This window comes from Agelaius phoeniceus, chromosome 18 (genome assembly GCF_051311805.1).
Source record: "Agelaius phoeniceus isolate bAgePho1 chromosome 18, bAgePho1.hap1, whole genome shotgun sequence".
NCBI classification, from domain to species: Eukaryota; Metazoa; Chordata; class Aves; order Passeriformes; family Icteridae; genus Agelaius; species Agelaius phoeniceus.
In genome coordinates, this window is record NC_135282.1 from 4,600,452 (window position 1) to 4,619,841 (window position 19,390).

The 19,390-nt window shown below is 51.7% G+C and overlaps 1 protein-coding gene across 1 annotated transcript in view; it reads left to right on the forward strand.

Moving 5' to 3' along the window:
- The first annotated feature begins 8,984 nt into the window (after positions 1-8,984).
- Positions 8,985-19,390, forward strand: part of GRK3 (G protein-coupled receptor kinase 3) — a 62,051-nt gene continuing 51,645 nt past the window's right edge. Inside the window, exon 1 of the mRNA XM_054645775.2 lies at positions 8,985-9,502. Coding sequence (XP_054501750.2) covers positions 9,390-9,502 — 113 coding nt within the window. The 5' untranslated portion in view covers positions 8,985-9,389. The remainder of the gene's footprint in view (positions 9,503-19,390) is intronic.

A 19,390-nucleotide genomic window follows, 5' to 3' on the forward strand; every position in this document is an offset into this window, starting at 1 on the left:
CAGTTCATCTCAAAGGAAACTGGGGCTGAGTTTAAGCGATTTTAGATGAAATGGCTGTGTGAGCAGCCAGTCCCTGGTGCTGCCACCAAGGCTGGAGAAGTGGTTTTAGCTGGGAGCCTGGGGTATGACACGGTGGCCTGTCCCCTCTGTCACCTCTGTAGGAGTTGGGAAGTGTGTCATGAGCTGGGTTTGGTCCCTTTGGGTGGTGGGAGGATGGTGCAGGAGCGGGGCTGGGATTTGCCCTAATTCCCTCATGGAGCACCCCTGGAGCTCTTCCCCTCAGGAGAAACACCCAGGCTGCAGAAAAACCCTGAGAGAAGCATCAGGAAAGAAGTTTGAGGCAGGAACAACAGAGTGGCCTGCATTTATTGTTCCCCATGGCTCCTGTTAGAAAGGCACAGCCCACTCACCCCATCCCGGCCATGGGGCCACCCCGGGCACAGCAGGGCTGCTTTGGGGCTCTCCATCCCTTTGTACCCAACGCCTCAAACCCCGGAGGGCCGTGCCAGGCATGGGCACAGCAGCCCTGCAGACAATGGGGACATTCTTGGGCAAAGCAAAGCAATAACGCCGAGAGCCGCCCGCTATTTTGGGAGCTCATATGCTCCAAGGCAAATGTCATTTGTGTGTAAGATCCATTTAGGGAGCCGCGTAATGAAGTCGTGCATCATGAGGAGGGACCAGCTCACTTAGCAACCTTCCCGCGGGTGACGTCTGGTGCTCCTCTGCAGGACGGGATTGCTCCTTCGGCAGCCGCAGAGAGCAAAACGCTGCGAGCAGCTGCCGGGAGAGGCGCTTTGGGCTGCGAGCAGCTCCCAGCTGCTGGGATGCCCCTGTGCTGGGCAGGGTTTGGGTAAAAGCAGCTCCCAGCTGCTGAGATGCCCCTGTGCTGGGCAGGGTTTGGGCTGAGAGCAGCTCCCAGCTGCTGAGATGGGCTTGTGCCCCTGTGCTGGGCAGGGTTTGGGTGCTGACAGCAGCCCCCACCAATATCCCAGCTGCTGAGATGGGCTTGTGCCCCTTTTCTGTGCAGGATTTGGGTGCTTGTCCCCCTTTTCTGTGCAGAATTTGGGTGCTGTGAGCAGCTCCCAGCTGCTGAGATGGGCTTGTGCCCCTGTTCTGTGCAGGATTTGGGTGCTTGTGCCCCCGTGCTGTGCAGGATTTGGGTGCTGACAGCAGCCCCCACCAATATCCCAGCTGCTGAGATGGGCTTGTGCCCCTTTTCTGTGCAGGATTTGGGTGCTTGTGCCCCTGTGCTGTGCAGGATTTGGGTGCTGTGAGCAGCTCCCAGCTGCTGAGATGCCCCTGTGCTGGGCAGGGTTTGGGTAAGAGCAGCTCCCAGCCGCTGAGGTGGGCTTGTGCCCCTGTTCTGGGCAGGATTTGGGTGCTTGTGCCCCTTTTCTGTGCAGGATTTGGGCGCTGCAAGCTGCCCCTGCCCGCGGAGCCTCGGCTCTTTTAGGGGTGCAGGAAGCTGGGGAGACAGAGCCCTTAGGTTGTGGTGGATAAAAGGGAGAGAGCCGCGGTCTCATTTCCCATCCGGAGATCCCCCTGGATGGGGTGTCCTGATGTGCTGGATGTCCTGGGGGCCCTGGGCACAGCCTGGCAGCAGGAGCAGGGCAGGGAGGGAGAGGATGGCGGCCTTGGCTGGCTGGCACGGCGCGGGAATGTCCGTCCGGGTTCTCTCCAGGTTTCCGGATGATGAGCAATTACGGGAGAGATTTCCAGCAGATTAAGTCAGAGGGCAGAGTCCATTATCTGCCCAGATGAGCCGCAAAGGCAGAGGCCGTGTGGAACGGGAAGCGGGGCGCTTTAACCCTCGTCCCCCTGGACACTGCCGGCTCTCTGGGGACAGTGGCCACTCCAGGCATGGTGGCATCAGGACCGCAGCAGGCCCCTGAAATCATGGGATTTTGGTGCTGGAATCTGCCCTAATTCCCTCATGGAGCACATGGCACTGGCTGTGGTAGGAGACCGGCTACGCCCTCCCGTTGGAGGTGCCTGTTCCCAGCCGCAGGGCCCAGCAGAGCTGCAGATGCTGAGGCCGTGGGGATGCATTTTAGCAGCAAGATGCTTTCGAGGTCACTGAGGGTTTATTCACTGTGCTCTCTGACGTGTAAATCTCTCTGAGAATAGTCTCTGTTCCCCCGGGGAAGGCTGTCCTGGCGGGGCTGCAGCCACCCGTGGGGATGTGCCCACTGCCCCACTCCGGAGAGCCCCTGTGGTCACTGCCCCGGGCTGCTCCCTCAGCTGTGAAATGAAGGCAATTTACTGCTGTGCTTTACGAGGGCACCGAGAGGGAAGATGAATTGTTTGAGGCATATGGGGCTGCAGACAGGGTGGGTTATGACCCTCAAATCCTCCTGTTTTGCTGTTTGCCAGGCACTGCTGGAGCGCGGCTCCGCTGGGATCGTGGGCTCCTTTCCCCAACCTCACTCCAGACCAGGTGGCCACGGATTCAGCACAAGGGCAGGTGCAGCAGCCTGGGGACAGCATGGCTGGCGGCCCTGGTGACCTCAGGCCTGACATGCAAAGGGCAGCTCAGTCCCCAGCACCTGCGTGCAGGGCGGTGACGCAGCTGGAGGCACCGGCTGCCACACGGAGCTGCAGAGTCGGGATTAAACTTGACACTCAGAGCCCGAAAATCTGCTTAAGGGAAAGCTGACACAAACCTCAGCGCTGCCAGGACCTGTGCTGTGGAGCAGGGTCAGAACTCTCCCTGCACTGCCGTGTCCCAGTGGGTGTTACCCACAGCTGTGATCCACACACCCCACAGCCCTCGAGTGGGAATTCCTGGTGTGGGATAATCAGGGATTGCAGCTCATATCCCAGCCATGCCAGCCCACCGACAGCTCCCAGCCCTTCCCCACAGCAGGGGTGTCCCCTCTTCACTCCCCGGGGATGCAGGACCAGAGCCCCATCCAAACCCTGCTCCCTCATCCTCCCAGCCCTGCTCCCTGCTGGCTCCTTCCCAGTGCAGTGAATTCCCACACATCCCTGTGCCCTGCCACCAGCACCAGCCTCTTGGCATCCATGCAGGAAGCTGTGCCCCCCCTGCAGCTTGCTGGGGTGCTCCTTGCACTGGTTCTGTGCCAGTCCTGGAGATTTTTGCTGCCGCATCAGGAATTCTGTGGGAGAGGTGGCACCCAGCACCCTTGCCCCTGCTTCTGGGCAGAGCACAGCTCCTCTGGGACCTGGGTGCTACTGATACCGAAGTGAGTTGTCAGTGTCACCTCCCAGCGAGCTGCAGAAGGCAGTAATGAAGGCTGCTGAGCACGCACTTCTCCCTAAATTACCTCATTTATTCAGGGAATCAGATGCCGCAGTCTTTCATGGTTCCTTGTGAGGCTCGGATCTTGTGGGATGCAAGGCTATTAATAGGACCCAATCTTTCCCCTTCTTCTTCTCCAGGCTAAAGGCAGAAGAATTCAAACAAGGGCCCCTTTGATGTGACAGAAGTACAAATAAACCCCGTGCCATTTCACTCCCAGTGCATTCCCATGTTTCTGCTGGCTTTGCCTGGCTCAGGGCTGGGCCAGAGCTCTGGGGCCAGGCAGCCACGCTGGAGGAGCAGCCTGTGGTGCCCCTTTCAGCTGTCACTGCCCCTGTCTGTGGTGACATCAGGAGCTCTGAGACCAGACGGGTGAGATGGGACGCGGGTGAATGATCAGCCAGGGCAGCAAATGCCAATTTGTGTGTAAACAGGCTTGGAGAGCCAGGGAAGAGAAATAACTAGAAAGCATTTCCCACACAGCCAGACTTGTTTCCAAGGAGCAGAGACAGCCTCTCCAGAGCTCTGGGGGGACTTCAGCCCTGCATCCTCTGGCTGCTGACCCCCTCTCCCTGAGCCTGGTGTGGCATTGCTGGGGCTGGAGTGAGCTCTGAGCCCTTCCCAGCACCTCCAGCACTGACCCTGTCCTGATCCACCCAGCAGAACCTCCCAGGGGAGAAAGGCTCTCGTTTCCAGCACTGCACAGTTTACCTTTCATAGATGCTGTCACAGAATCTGAATTACCTTCTAGTGCTTCAATATCTGCACAGTTGTTGGTTTTTCTCCCTCTGTCCCTCAGAATTTATAGCCAAATTAGGCAATTATTGATTTTTTTTTCCCCTTTATCAAGTTACATTCAAGCCAGCCTGTGGAACAGCAAATGCTCAATGGGTCCCTCTTGACATCTGTTTGTCTGATCAATCTGTGCAGGGAAAATGCTCCTGCAGTGTCTGATCCTACCACAGTGCTGAACAGGGACACTTTGACTCTTTGTGGGGCTCTGAGACATTTGCTGTTCCAGTTGTCATTGGGTTTATTTGCTTTAGCTTGTAACAACACACTCTAGTGTTTTTAAATCAGGGAGTTCTTGGGGCTGGGTCAGTTCTGAGCCTGGCATGGGGTGTCACAGGCTGGGGGACACGGGGAAGGTGCCCTGTGACCCAGGAGGGGTGGGGTGGGGTCTGTGAGGGTCAGTGCCCCACTGCCCTTGGTTCTCAGGCCCCTCTAATCCCCCTGAGCAGGGCTGGAACGAGCTCCTCCAGCAAGGAGTGAGCCAGACGCCATGTCCATGTCATGACTGACCTGTAAGGACAGCCACAGGTGGAAATTCATGTGTGAAAATGGCTCAAACTTCCCTGCCCTGTGAGAGTCCCTGCAGAGGAGCCCAGGTGGGTGCAGTGGGATGTCCCAGGTGATGCTGTTTAAGGAGCAGAACCAGGGCTGGGTGTTGATGCAGATCCCTGGCTCTCCCTCCTGCAGTGAGAGTTCCATCTCTCCAGTGCCACCCCCGTGTCACCCAGGGTGGTTTTGGTGTGGCACTGCTGGCTCTGCCACCCAGCTTTGTGCTGATGCTGCTCCTTTCAAAGCTTGCCCAGGCCAGGTGAGGGGGTGATGCTCCTTTATTTATCAGGAGGGAGGGAGGGAAGCTGTGCCATCAGGAACCTCCCTGTGTGTGCTGCCCAGGGGTCACAGTGAGGGCTCCAGGCTGCAGCTGGCAAGGCACAGCCTGGGGTGGGAGGCAGCACCAGGACATTGCTGTGTGCCATGCCAGGGGAAGAAAATGTGCAGAGGAAAATGTCAGTGAGGTATTTTTATTACATGGTGAGAGGGGTGGTGTGATGCAATTGCAAACGGGAGGCCCCGGTCTTCTCGTGCCTGTGTTTTCTCATGCAAGCCTTTATAGATGCTGCATGACTTTCAACTCTGCTCTTATCTCTGCCCCCAGAGGACATAATTATTGCTAGTCTGACTATGCCAGTACAAATGTTTGATGGTGAATAATATTTTTGAGAACTGAATTGCCACTTGTTTCCTAATTAAAACCCAACCTCCTCATCATGTCAGCTATTTGCAAAAGGGAACATGATGATGATAAGCTACACTGAGGCTTTACCTGTCTGAGGTGGCTGAAGTGGCTTTGTTAAAAGTATTCAGGAGCAAGCAGGAGGGATCCACAGAGATGCAAAAGAGCCACCCTGCTTCTCTGAGGAGCTCCCCTCACTCTGGAATTTGGGGTGCCAAATGCAAGGGCACTGTGAGGGCAGAGGCTGCCTTCTGCAAAACTGCTCCTCCTGGAACAGACAGTGAATAAAAGCAGCAGCAGCCCTGGCCATTAATTACTCCATTTGTTTTCCACATTGCCTCTCACTGCTTATTAGTGCAGCACTAAGGAGATGGGATGCAACCCCCGGCTGGGTGTGGATGCTGCAGAGGAATGAATGCCTGTGGGATTGGCATGGATGTGCCACTGCAGGGGAGAGGGGCCAAAGCCACCCCAGGGCCTGGCAAAGAGCAGAATGGGACAGGCAGAGGGGTTGGAGTGAGGCTGTTTCTTTGGGATGCTGGGCTAAAGCCACGGGAGCGGTGAGGCTGTGGGATGGGGAGCGCTGGCATTGGAATTCCCAGGAATGTATTTCTGTATTCCTGCCTGTCCTACTGGCCTCCAGGCACTGCAGCACTGCTGCCTGATGAATCCTCACACAACCTCATTAAGCAGGAGCTGCTTCCCCTCCAGGTAACCCCGTGCTCAGGAGCTCCTTGGGAACATTGAGGTGAGCGTGGGGAAAGGGGTTCTGCCCCCTCCCCTTCAGTCAGGCACCCCAAAAGTACCAGAACTGCAGCAAAACATAACCTTGCTATAAACAAGCCACAGAGAGTCAGATTCCCATGGGGATCCATCACCAAGAAATGATTCTCCACCAGTGCCGGCAAGGAGGAGCAAATAATTTGTCCTCTCTCTAGAGAGCAACAGCCCATGGAGGGAACTGAGCTAAACATTCCTCGATGCTCTTAATCTCCACCTATGTGCATTTCTGGCAGCGTGTCAGAAATATTAGTAAAAATCGTATTAAAAATAATATTTAATGATCTTTTACGTGAACATCCCCCTGGAGAGATGTTGCTGGCATCAGCATAGAGAGGAGATCTTATTTGATATGGGATTTGGCACAGCTTGGAGGGCAACAGGACGGATGCGGCTCCGTCCTGGGTAATGTGTTGCAGCATTATCTTGATGGGATGGTGTCAGTGTGGGACGCATTAATAAATCTACAACAGCCTCGTAGCTCCCTGGAACATCATCTGTCACGCTGTGAAGCAGAGCAGGGCGAAATTAAACATTTAAATCTCACACAGATGGTAGGAGGAACTCGCTCCTCGGAAGGAAGGAGCGGCAGAGGGGAGGTTGGGCTCCTGGCTCCGCAGTGGATGCAGAGCCTGCAGCCCAGCCAGGCCTGGAGACACGCTTAAATTGATTGAGCAGAATCCATCACCATCCACAGAAATGTCAGGAGATGCTTAAATGCATTCCGAGTGTATCGTGTTCTGACCTCTGCTCACCCTGGCATCGATTAACTCTGGGTTTCCTTTACCTGGGGGAATCCCCAGAGCACTGTTTATAAACATTCACAAACACCAAACCCCACACAGGAGGCATAAAACAACACAAGAACAACGCAAACACTTGGCCTGGGACGCAACACAGGCTAAGGAAAGCTGCAGGCTTGCACCTGGGGAATTGAACTTCCCTGAAAAGGAGGAGGCTGGCACTGCCTGTTCTACTTGTATTGGGAAAAAAAATAATCTCTGATTCCACTCTGTTATTAAAAAATACCCGTCCCAGTGACCTTTAAGATATCTGAATATAACACCAAAAATGCACGTGTTGCTAGAGGTGAGCATGAATAGCCTGATGTGGGCAGCCTCCCCAGCCAGGGCCCGGGGTGGCTCTGGGGACGTGCCACCACCTCTGACTGTGCTGCAGCCACGCTTGGGAAATCAGCAGAGCAGAAAACACCTTTGCTTATCACCCACCACCACCCTGGAGGCTGCTGCTGCTGCCACGCCAGCACCAAGAGCAGAAAGAAGAGAACAAATTCCTTAACTTGGCCCTCGCCAGACCTCACTTCCTAGAAACTGTCACCAGGAATGTCTTTGACGTCTTCACAACAATAATATCCAGCTAATAACAGTGAAAACGTGGCACAGCAGTGAATAGGAGAGCATTAGGAATCCTAAGGGGGCATCTTGGTGGCTGCATTTGCTGTAACCACCGCTGTAAAGCCATCCAGACCTCTGAGCAAACACAGGGCCCTCCTCGCCAGGGCGATGGTTTCTGTTTGCTTGGGGTGTTTAGCAACACCCTCAGGTCAGTGCTGAGATCTGCCCTGTGTGCTGCTGCTGCTGCTGCTGCTGCTTCAGGGAATGAAACCTGGCTCTTCCCGTGTCTTTGGGCAGAGGGGTTGCAAAACTGGGGAGTCCCTTGGGGAGAGCCAGCACAAGGCACGTGCCCAGTAACATTACCAGGCTGAGGATGTGGTGAGAGGAATTTCCCTCCCATCACACCCACACAAATGGAGAGCCCCCGTGGAGGCTCTGGAAGAGCTTTTGGAGAACCACGGGAACCACAGCCAGCCCCAGCGGTCCTGCCAGCCCAGGGGATTTCAGGAGATAAAAATACCCCTTTCCATGGTGTAGCTTGGATCAGTGAAACCTTTAAACAGGGCTGGTGGGACACTTTACCCTGAACTTCCAGGAGGAACATACCCTAAGTCTTCCTCTGCTCCCTTCCACACTTGCTTGGACACCCTGAGCCTCAGCTTTGCTCTGGGGCCACTGGTGGAATAGAAACCTTCCCCAGTGGATCTGTTCCGGTGGAAAGTGTTGGCTTAAATTAACATTTTCAACAAAAAGCAGGTTCTCAGACGGTTCATAATGAGGCACATGGTGAAATCCTCCCAGCTGTATGCTCTACCTCGCTTTAATCAGATCATTAACTTTCATAAAGATGTAGGCAGGAGGAGTGGCGGCACTTGAAAAGAACTCAAAACACGCTGAGTTTCAAACTTCAGACTTGTCATTGACTTAGCCTTTCATTGAGCCAATTATTTATGACATATTTGACGAAATTCAGAAAAGAAAGCACTTAAAATCTGCATATCTGCTTGGCTGCAGTGGAGCTACTACTACTTGAAGGAGGAACACGAGCAGGGATCTCTGCTCGGAGCCTGAGGACACCTGGGTGCCTTGTTTTGCATCATTATTTGCCAGCAAGTGGTTCAACGAGCACCGATGGGGTGTCACACAGACGCATTTATTTGTATCCTGTTTTTGTTATGCACGCCTTTTAATAAATTATGAAGAAATTAATTCCGAACTTATGCGTCCAACTGGGCGCTGAGGCTTGCAGGCAGCTCAGCGCTCCGCGGCTGGGGCTGCCTCTGGTGCTCCCCTCTTGCGGAACCGCGGAATCCCCGAGTAGTTTGGGTTGAAAAAACCGAAAATTCCCATCCCACCCCTTTACCACGGGCAGGGACACTTTCCACTATCCCAGCTTGCTCCAAGCCCCGTCCAACCTGGCCGGAGACACTTCCAGGGATCCAGGGGCAGCCTCACGTCAGAGCGGACCGGGGGTACCGCGAACCCCGCGGGTGCCGCGGCCGCCCCCGGCTCCGGCCGCCGCCGATCCATGTCGGGATTTGGGGCGGCGCCGCGGGGCAGCCCGGTCCGCCCGCCCATGGCTGCGAGCGGCGGGCCCGGGGCCGCGGGGGCCGCGCAGGCTGCGAGCGGCGGGGGCGGACCGGCCGCCGCCATGGGCCCGGCGGGGGCGGGCGGGCGCTGAGGGGGGCGCGGCGGGGGCTCCCTCCTTCCTTCCCTGCCTCCTTCCCTCCCTCGCTCCCTCCCTCCCTCTGCCGTCCGTCTGTCCGTCCGTCCGTCCCTCCTGCCGCCCGCCCGCCCCGGGGCGCAGGGCGGGAGGCGGGAGCGGCCCCCCGCGCTCCGCACACGCGCACCGGGAGCCGCTCGGCCGTACCGGCGGAGCCGCCGCCGCCGCCCGCCGCCAACCCCCGCCCCGGGGGCGGCTGCCCCGGCGGAGCCTCCATCTGCAGCCCGGCGGCGGAGCGGGAACATGGCGGACCTGGAGGCGGTGCTGGCCGATGTCAGCTACCTGATGGCGATGGAGAAGAGCAAGAGCACCCCGGCGGCCAGGGCCAGCAAGAAGATCATCCTGCCCGAGCCCAGGTACCGCCCGCCCCGCCGCGGCCCCGGCCCGGCCCCCGCCGCCCTCCCCGCGCCGGACATAACGGTCCGGCCGTGCCCCCGCGGCCTCCGCCGGCACCGGGGCCGGCCTTGGCGAGCGCGGGGCCGGGCTGGCTGTGCTGGATGCGTGTGTTTATTTGCCACAACTTGTGCGGGGTCCCTCGGTGGGTGAAGGGGGGACGCCGGTCCCTGCAGGGACGAAGCCCCGCAGCTCGGGGGTTTATGGATCCCCAGCCCGGCGGGTGAGGAATTCCCGTCCAAAGCGTTCGGTAGCACCGAACGGAGCCGCTCTGGCCGTGCCGCTCCGCAGAGCGGTTTTTTGGTGATGCTTCATGGGGTTTGACAGGGGATGCGGGAGGAGGACGGGGCCGGAGCTCGCCCTTAGCAGGCGGCTCACGGAGCGGAGGTGCTGGTGCCGGTCTGGGCTCCTCGCCCCGACCTTCCCCGGTCCCACCGCGGGAGCAGCCGGGTGCCCTGGCACGGATGAGGTTGTTTGCTTGGAGCTTGGTGCTAAAAGCAGCTTTCCTTCGGCAAAACCAGCTTTTTTCCCGTGGTTATGTGTTTGTTATAAAATCACCTGAGCATCGCTTATTTATCGGTGAAACTAAAACGGAGCTTTTCCTTTTTTTTCATGGCTCTGTGTGTGTGTATACATATACATATATAAAATGAAGATTCAGCCAGCAAACGAAATACTGCAACAGGAAAAATCTAAACCAAATTTTACTGCAGAATGTGTAGGCAGTTTGGAAGCCTGCTGGTGGCCTAGCCTAGCTGTCTGCTGTGAGCCAGGGATCGCTGGAGCCCTCTTCCCACTTCTTCCCTCGTTTTCCTGCCTTTCTGCTGGAATGCTGGGAGGCTGCAGAGCAGGGGAAGGTGAAGGATGCCCAGCCCGTGTTTATCCCCCTTGCAGGGGCAGTGAGAGCTCAGGTGATGAAGTTTGGCTGTTGTGTTTAAGGTCTGGTTGAGGATGGTGTTGCTGGACTGCGGCTGCTTTTCTCCTGGTTTGTGTTTACACTTTAAAAGCCATACAATATCCATGACATTTCATCTGCCCTGTTAGCCCGAGGCACAGCTTTGCTGGGGGTGCTGGTGGCTTCATGTGCCTCAGAGCTCTGGTGATACCAGTGCTGTCCTCGGTGATGTCCTGCTCCCTGTTCCCAGCAGGGACATAACCCCCGCGGGCAGGTGAAAGGTGGGACGTGGAGAATTACAGGGCAGGAGGAGTCCTCCCGATGCCATGAGAAATATCACCAGGGCTGGTGCTTGTGGAGAGGCTGGAAGGTGCTGCCTGCACCGACGTCCCTCGTGCCCAGCGTGGCGGAAGCCTCGTAGCAAGCACAGCACCTGAGGAACCTGCTGTGCTTTGCTCTCCTGCTCCAGGATTTACGTGTTTGGTGGTTTCCCTGAGCTGGGAGAGATGGTTCACCTGTGTTTGGCTCCAGAAGGTGGGAAAGGCAGCCAGGTGCCAGAGGAAGTTTTGCAGGGAAGGCGAAAGGATCGGTGGCCAAAGTGCCTCGCTCCTTGGGCTGCCTGTGGAAGGAAGGACCTGTTGGAGGTCATGGCTTGCCACCCTGCCTGGTGTGGGATGCCCTGCAGGAGGTGAGAATCCTTCAGTGAGGAGAGGGTTGGGGCTGTACGTGGTGCTGTGGGACGGGGACACGCCAGGCCCTCGGCACAGGAGCGGAAGGAAGCGCGGACATAACCGAGAACAGGGACTTACCTCAGCCCGGGACCACAAACGGCTCTAGGGTGCCCAAAATGACTGAACCTCTCAGCTTTTAACTGAAACCAGGGATTTCCTCATACAGTAGGAAATTGTGACCGTTATTCTGGTGTCAGATATCTTTGTGCTGGCTTCTGGCTGGTTTTTTTGATGCCTCTCATTAGAGCAGACATGGTGTGCTGGGTATACTGAAATATTCTGTATCGCTGGCAAAGTGATTCATTTAAAGTGACATAAATCGGCTGGTTAAAGGCAGGTTGATATAGTAACAGGAGAAAAAATACAACACACGGAGTCCTCTCTTGTTTGAAATCAAACAATTTTTCCAGATATTCATTATTTCTGTGTGTGTGTGAGCAGCTCCTTGGAGGAGCACGAGCCCGGCTCTGTAACGTTGGGTGTGCAGCCATCCCCGCCATCAGTCCTGGCTGTCACTGGGACAGAGAGCAGGAAGGTCACTGGAATATCACATCCATGCTTGAGAATAAGTGTCCCTGCATTATTGCAGTGCTCTGCTCACAGGAAGGTGTTGGTTTATCTCTGGTGGGCAACCACAGCCCAGGGATGGGTCCAGTGCCCTGTGGTGTTATCTCCTATTGAAATAATAGAAAGGTTTTACCCCTTGTCTCCTTGCTGGAGCCCTGTACACCTGTCGGCACCCTTTTATCTTTCCCAGATAAGGCTGAGGTTAAATGAAGCAAATGAGTTTACTGTAATGCAAATTTGAGGGGGCTTCCTGTTTACAAGGAAATAGCTGTAGTGCCGGCAGAATGAATTCCAAGGCTGCAGGCCAAGGCTTAGCAGCAAATAAACTATGAGGGTGAAGAGTTTATTGGCCGTAGGGCTGATTATTGCTGAGTTTTCCTGAATTATCCTCAGACTGGTTTTGTCCTGAAATCGTTAAATATCACAGTTTGGGGAGGAAGCACAGAAAACACTAATGAGCCCGGAGTGCCTAAGGAAGAGGATTAGTGTGTTTTTGTGTTTTTTTAAGCACCAAAACAAAACAACCCTTCTTCCATCCTCTGTCATCTGCTTTTCCTTCCCTTCTGCATTTCCTCCTTTCGTTCCTAAGAGCCTTTGCCAAGAGCTGTGAGAGCTGTGGTATCTTTCTGTTGTACATTGTTTCCTAAAAGCCTGTTTTTCAGGGAGATTCGCATGGGTGGGCAGAAAAGCTGTCAGAGGCAGAATATCCTGCTGAAATCAGGCCTGGAATGGGAAGGAAGTCAGCCCTGTGGAAACATGAGCAAATATGAAACCTAAATGTTATCCTGCAGCATTGCTCTCAAATATCTTAAGTTTTGGTGGGAAAGGAGTAAATTAACTGCATTCTGAATTTTTTTGGCTATTCAGCAGGCTGCTGAGGGTTTTTCCTTTTCCATGTCAATTTTACATTTCCCTTATTTTGGTCAGAGGGAGTGGAAGAGCACTTATAGAGCAGCTGTTTTTATTTGCCAGCAGCTTGTTCTGGTTTGAGTAAAGGATTTGCGTAATGTGAAACTGAGAAAAATGGTCCAAGAAATCAGGTAACAAATGGGAGAGGGTTCAGGGCTTGCAGAAGCCTCTTGTGTGCGCCTCTGGAAAGTTGACATTAAACCTTTCTTGCTATAAACATCACGTAAGCTTTGGGTGCTTTTGGTATACAAATACCACGGGCATGGTAACAAAACACAGCATCCATCTGTCCAGGCTTCTCTCCCTGAGGCTGTAGATATTTCTCATCCCATCTTTCCATTTCTAACCTGCTTTCACTAATTACCTCTATTTCAAGTTAATTCTGATTTTTCTCCCACTCTTTTTCTTTGGTCTCCTCTGAATCTTGTTCTGCTGGGGGAAAAGGGAGCATGTTGCAGTCACTTTTTTTTTCTTAAAAATAATGCTTTTAACATGACATTTTCCCTCAGTTATCATCCCATCTTCACTTCACTTGTAGGGGTGAATTCTGGCCCCTGGTACCCAGCTGCTTCTTGTAGGGTGGTTGATGTGCCCTTTGCTTTCTCACCCAGTATTCAAATTGGCTTGTTAGAACTCTGATTAAGGGTTGTTGAAAACACAGAGGTTAATTTGCCTTCCCAGTTCTATCCTGAGCTATTTGTAATTTCTTTTCGTCCTCTATTGGTGCTGAATATTGTTGAAATCCAAGCGACACCTCCCGCTCAGGGTTAAGCATCATTGCTCTGTTCTCTCTCTTGCTTCTGATTTTGTAATTCTGTGCTCTTGGCCTTGCTTTGCTCTTTCTGTGGATTTCACTTCATTCTTTGAGGTGGCCTTCAGGGAGTTCTTGCACCTTGTGAAACTTGAGTTAATCTCCAAGTTGCAGGCTCACGTTCCCCTGTCTGTGCTGTCAGTCTGGGTGATTTTGGTGGTGTTTTCTCTGGCATTGTTTAACGCCTCCGTGTTGTGTTTATTCATTTACCCTGCTGTCTCTGGGAACATTTTCCTGACAATTGCTTGTGTAATTTCCATTTTCGTTGCTGTTCCGCCCGCCCGTGTCAGCCCTCTGTGTCTCTCTAGGTGCTTCTTTGTTACTGCAAGCAAACTCTTCAATTTTGGGTAGCTCCTTCCAATCAATGCCTGAGAACCTTTTCCATGAAGAAATTCTTCCTAATATCCAAAATCTGAAGCTCAAATAAGTAAACTGAAGCTTATCTTGCTATCTGTGCTGCTAGTGTGAAAAGACACACGTGAGGGTTCATTGGGAGCTGCTTGAGGAAGGGGAAAAATTTGCTTTTTTCTGAACTAACAGTACAATAAAGGCTGAACACTTGTGATTTTTGGTGGATTAGCTCAGGGCGAGACAGAGTAGTGAAATTTTTGATTGGAAATTCAGCCTCCCTGCTTGGCCATCAGCAGAAGTGTGTGGTTGTGAAGGCAGTAAGAAATGGCTCTCTCAGAATAATTGGGTGTGCATACAGAACGCTGGGGCTGCTGACAACGTGTGCTTGCTTTTTATCTCAAGTCAGCTTTGTACTCCAGCACTTTCTTGGGAAGAATGCATGCCTGGGGATGGATTATGGCCTGTCAGTGTAGGAGGATGTATGGGAGGGCTCCTGCTTGCTGTGGGTGCTGCTCTTGGCTCTGTTTGGGTGCTCCCTCTCTCTATTGGGAATTGAGATTTTACTGTACCTGCAGTGTCCCATACTCTGATAACAGACAAGCCTCTAGAGCAGAGCACAGGAGGATGAAAGTCCTTTGCAGAGCTTTAAGAGACAAGGAATGAGAGTCTGGATGAAGGACAGCTTGTTATTATCTGTGTTGCACAGATCAGGAGCCACTTAGGAAATGCCTGATGTACATTTGTTCACATGTAGCACCTTGGGCAGGTGCAGGAGTTGAAGCTGAATTTTCTGAGCCTCACTGGAGGCCCTTGACTGTCTCAGCTGCTGAGCATCCAGTGCTTGGAACATCTCTGGGCACAGGAAGGAGAGATGTGGCCTTCAGAGAGATGCTCCAATTGCTTCTCCCTGGGGATGCTGCAGGATTGCCGCGTATGTTTTGCAGCACAGACCTTCCCTCGGGTGTCATTACCTTAAGTAAGAGAAAAAAAAAAAAAGGGTAAATCAACGGTGATCTGGAGGGAGATCAGAGTGCAGCCTTCTGTTCCTGTGCTAAAAACAGAGGGGTGATTCTAGATGTGTTTTTTGGGGAAAGCTTCCAAAATGTGATGTTGTGTTACAGGTGCACTCATTTGATCTGGTGCAGGTGAGCTGCAGGGACCTGCCAGATGTTTTTTTTTTCAGTAAAATTAATGAACTTTATAGCTCTTAATCCTTTTATAGCTGATGGCTTTTCAGTGCCCAGACCTTCCTGTGTGAAATGGTTTCAGCCAACACTGGAACTATAACATCAGGACACGAGCGTGTGCAGCCCTTGGTTTGTGTTCTGGTGAAATCATGTGGAATGGCCTGGTTTAATCTTCTTATCAATAATAGCTTGTTGGTAATTAATAAAATTAGTAGAAAGCCTATCAGGAGCCGTCAGGTCCAGGTGCATAAACCAAACAACAGAATTTAATTGAACTAAATTGGTGCAAAAAGCAGAAGTTTCTAGCTTAGAAAATACAGCTGTTTTCCACAGGAGCTTCACCCCATACTTACCCATAAAAATCATTCCAGTACTGACTAAACACCTATATACAAACGCCTTGCAGAAATAAATAACAATTTCTGAAAGCATTTGAAGGATCATAGAGCCCCTCAGCCCCCTTCCAGCGTGCCAGGAATTTGTCCTGTCAGCACGTGTCGTGTCCCATTGAGGAGGGAGCCGGGGAAAGGGAGGATTTCTCAGGATCTGGTGGAGCTGTGCAGATCAAAGCCATCATTAGGGATCGAGTCTGGGGCGTGTGACAGCAGACAGGCACCAGCTGCACCTCCCAGCTCCTGCAGCCTCACCAGGAGCTGGGAATTGCTGGGTGCTCGGGGGATTTCTACCTCTGCTCAAGGTGCACATGAGCAAAGAGCTCCTGCATCCTCCCGGGAAATTAAAAACCTCCAGGGAAGCCAATGAAACGCTCAGAGCTTCAGACCTTGGAGAAAGACACCCCTGTCCCAAGGGGCCCTCTGGGATGTGACAGCTCTGGGATGTGCCTTGGCTGCTGCTGTTTGTTGTGATTCTGCCTCGATTTCGGCAGGGAAAATGAGCTCTGTGAGGCTGAGCTTTGTGTGGTGGCTCCAGAGGGTGGTGGTGAATGGAGCTGGATCCAGTTGACATCTGGAGGAAATGGCTTCAAGTTGCATCAGGGGAGGTTTAGGTGGATTTTGGAGTGGATTTTGGGCCTCAAAATGGTGAAATTTGGAGGGGGAAAGGAGCTGAAATCCAGCCAGAAATCCACCTTGGGATCATGAAATTTGGGAAAAGGGACGCAAAATTCCTGGAATTTCAGGATCCCAAAAATTTTTCGAGGGGAAAAGGTGGAAAAACGGCAAAAATCGGAGGAAAAATGGTGCGAAAACGGTGAAAGTTAAATGGAAAAAAAACCCCCAAAATTCACCCAAAAATCCACCCTGGGACCACAAAATTTGGGAAGAGGGAACAAAATTTCTGGAATTTCAGGATCCCAGAAATTGGTGGGAGTCTCCATCCCTGCAGGGATTTAAAAGCCCTGCGGATGTGGCACTTGGGGACGTGGGTCCGTGGTGGCCTTGGCATTGCTGCAGGAACAGTTGGTCTTGATGGTCTCTGAGAGCTTTTCCAACCTAAAAAATCCCATAACTCAATTAAAAGAAGCCAAGTCGTGTGTGGATGTTTTGTTCTTGGTGTCTTGAGTGGGGATGGCTGGGGGTGGGACACAGCTTTGAGAGTGACATTCATTTTTGAGCCTTCTTATCATTTGCTGTTGTTTTCCAGTCTGGCTTCTCCATTTCTTCTCTATCCTCCTCTGTTCATTTTCATGTTTGAAGCAATTCTGTGTTGTGCATCAGTCCTCTGTGTTTTTTTTATTAAGGTTTTGATGTTTGGATTTTTTTTTTTTACCCGAGATTTTCCTGATTGTTCAAAAATACAGGAACATCCCCTGTACTTTTAACTTGTTGTTTAAAAGAGCTTTGAAAGATCCGATTCTTGGGCCAAATATTTCATCCCAGTTTTCACTTTTGATCAATCTTGCATTGCTAAACCTTTTAAATGCACTTGTACAAGGAGAAAAAAACAACCCACTTTGGGCTGTGGTGGCTCTGGGCCATTCTGCCAATGCTTTGAATTGTACTTGTTGACCCTGTCATGCTTTCAGTTCAGAGGCCTTTGGGGCAGGATCTTTTGGTCCAATTTTAGCAACTTTATGATGGATTTGGATAGTGGAAGTAAACATTTAAAACCTCTGTAAAATTGCATCCTGAGCCTATAAATGAATAAATAAATCAGAGGCGTCTGTCAGTGTTGGCCGTAGTTCTTGGTCTCTCAATCAAGGTTTATACTTGCTACTTGCAAAGAAAGTTCTAAACATTTGAGATTGAGAAAGATTAGAAAAAATTGGCACGTCTTCAGTAATTCTGTGTTTGTTTAAAAAAAAAAAAAAGTAATTTATGATTGGCGAATGCCTTAATTGCAGTCAGAGCGAGGAGATGTGATTTTGCTCTGATTTCCCTTTCTTGTAATTTCTCAGCAGCAGCAATCTGGTGGAAGGGCAAGTCCTTGACACTGCAATTTGGTGTAATTATTCCTGCAAAATTCATGTACTTAGAAGCTTTTATATTAGTTTCAGATTTCAGCTCTGATAATGCCTCAAGGATCTTGGGGCTGGTGTTTTGTGAAGTTGGAGCTCCAAAAACTCCCGCTTCTGGCTCCCTCCTTGTAAACTTTCTTCATTAAAATAATTTGCATAAGTGAAGCTGCTGATGCAGGGAGGGGAGGGGGTGTGGGCAGGTGCTGCTGAGCTCTAATCCCTTCCATCCCACAGGGCTCTGGGGTGAAATATGTTGCTAATCACCCACGACAGCTCTAAGAGCATTAGTTTGCTGCAGTGAAAAGACTTGGCTTGGTGTGAGGGCACAAAATGGGGCAGAAATGGGTGAAGCTGGGCCAGAAAATGGCAGAAGTCCCGTGGAGGTGGGGTGTGTGTGTGTGGTGTGATGTTTTTATGGAGAGAAATCAAAGTTTGGGGTCACTCATTGCTTTGTGATGAGGTGGTGAGGCTGGGCATGTGCATTAATTAATAACTGACTCACAGAAGGATTTGCATTGGGAAAGATCTTCAGGGTGGAGTGTGATTCTGTGAGTTTACAAGTAATACATAAATATATCAGTTTAGATGGTGCAATGATCTTTTCTGCCTTTCTGTGCTGGGAATTTGCCCCATGAACTGCTGGAACCACAGTGACCACGTGTGTAGCAGCTTTTACAGCACTGAGAGCCCAGTCATTTGGAGAAATATTGACTTCTGCTGAACTTTGAGCTGAGTGCAATCTGAGAGGAAGCAGAATGAAATGGGTTCGGTGGTTTGTGAGTGTTCAGCGTTTATTACCCCTGACACAGGAATAAATGAAGGTGGCTGTGGTGTGGAGATGGGATGCTGGGAGAGCAGAGAGTGGACAGGCACTGCCAAACCTTGGCAGTCAAAGCAGTGGCTGTGGAGTTGATGAATATCTGGCATTTTCTTGAAATAATTATTAATTTGGACGTGCCAGGTGACATCAGGAATGCAGTGTGCTTTTGGCCACATGTGGCAGAGGGATGGTACCTGTTCTAATGACAAAGAGGAGGGAAAAAATAAATCCAACTTTATTTTACAGACTGGAGATCTGAGCTGATAAAGTTTATGACCTGCTCTTGACAATTCAGGAAATGTTGGTAGAGTTAAATCCTGAACTAAGCTCTTAGTCTCTGTGAAGCTGGTGTTTCATTCTTATTTTGTTTTTCTGTTCTCCTGTTTCAGCCTATTGGAGAATATATTAATGATTGGAACTGCTCATTTTTAATGCAGATGTGGTTCTTCAATGCTGGCCATTGTTTTTCCAAGCTGTGGTGTGCATGTGTGCACCTGTACACCAAGTAACATCCCACAAATCTGAACTCTTATTGATTTACAAGAAAAAAAATCATCTGCTCTGATGATAAATAATTCAAAGCTCATTTAAGATCCAGCAGTAGGAAGGGCAGTAGTAAGGAGATTCTTGACCTAGTTCCAGTAGCAGGAGTATTGCACATGTGGATACACCCCATTGCCTCATTCTGTGCCCTTTCCTTTTCTGAGGTGTGAGTTACTTTCAGAACAACTTCAGGGACAAAGTCTGTGTGAAATGAATAGCAGAACTTTTATAGAATCATGGAATAGTTTGGGTGGAATGCACCTTAAAGCCCATCCAGTTCCACCCCTTGCTGTGGACAGGGACACTTTCCACTATCCCAGCTTGCTCCAAACCCTGTCCAACCTGGCTTTGGACACTTCCAGGGATGGGGCAGCCCCAGCTTCTCTGGGCAACCTGAGCCAGGGCCTCCCCACTCTCACAGAGAAGAAATATTTCCTAATATCTAATTTAAACCTCCTCTTTGCCAGTTTGAAATCATTCCCCCTTGTCCTGTTGCTACATGCTCTTGGAAAAAGTCCCTCTCCATCTTTGTCAGAAGTATCAGAGCGAGTGCTGATTGTTTTTCCTCTCCTCTGTAGATCCTGGTTTGGGCATTTTCCCACATCCACTGGGGCTGTGCTC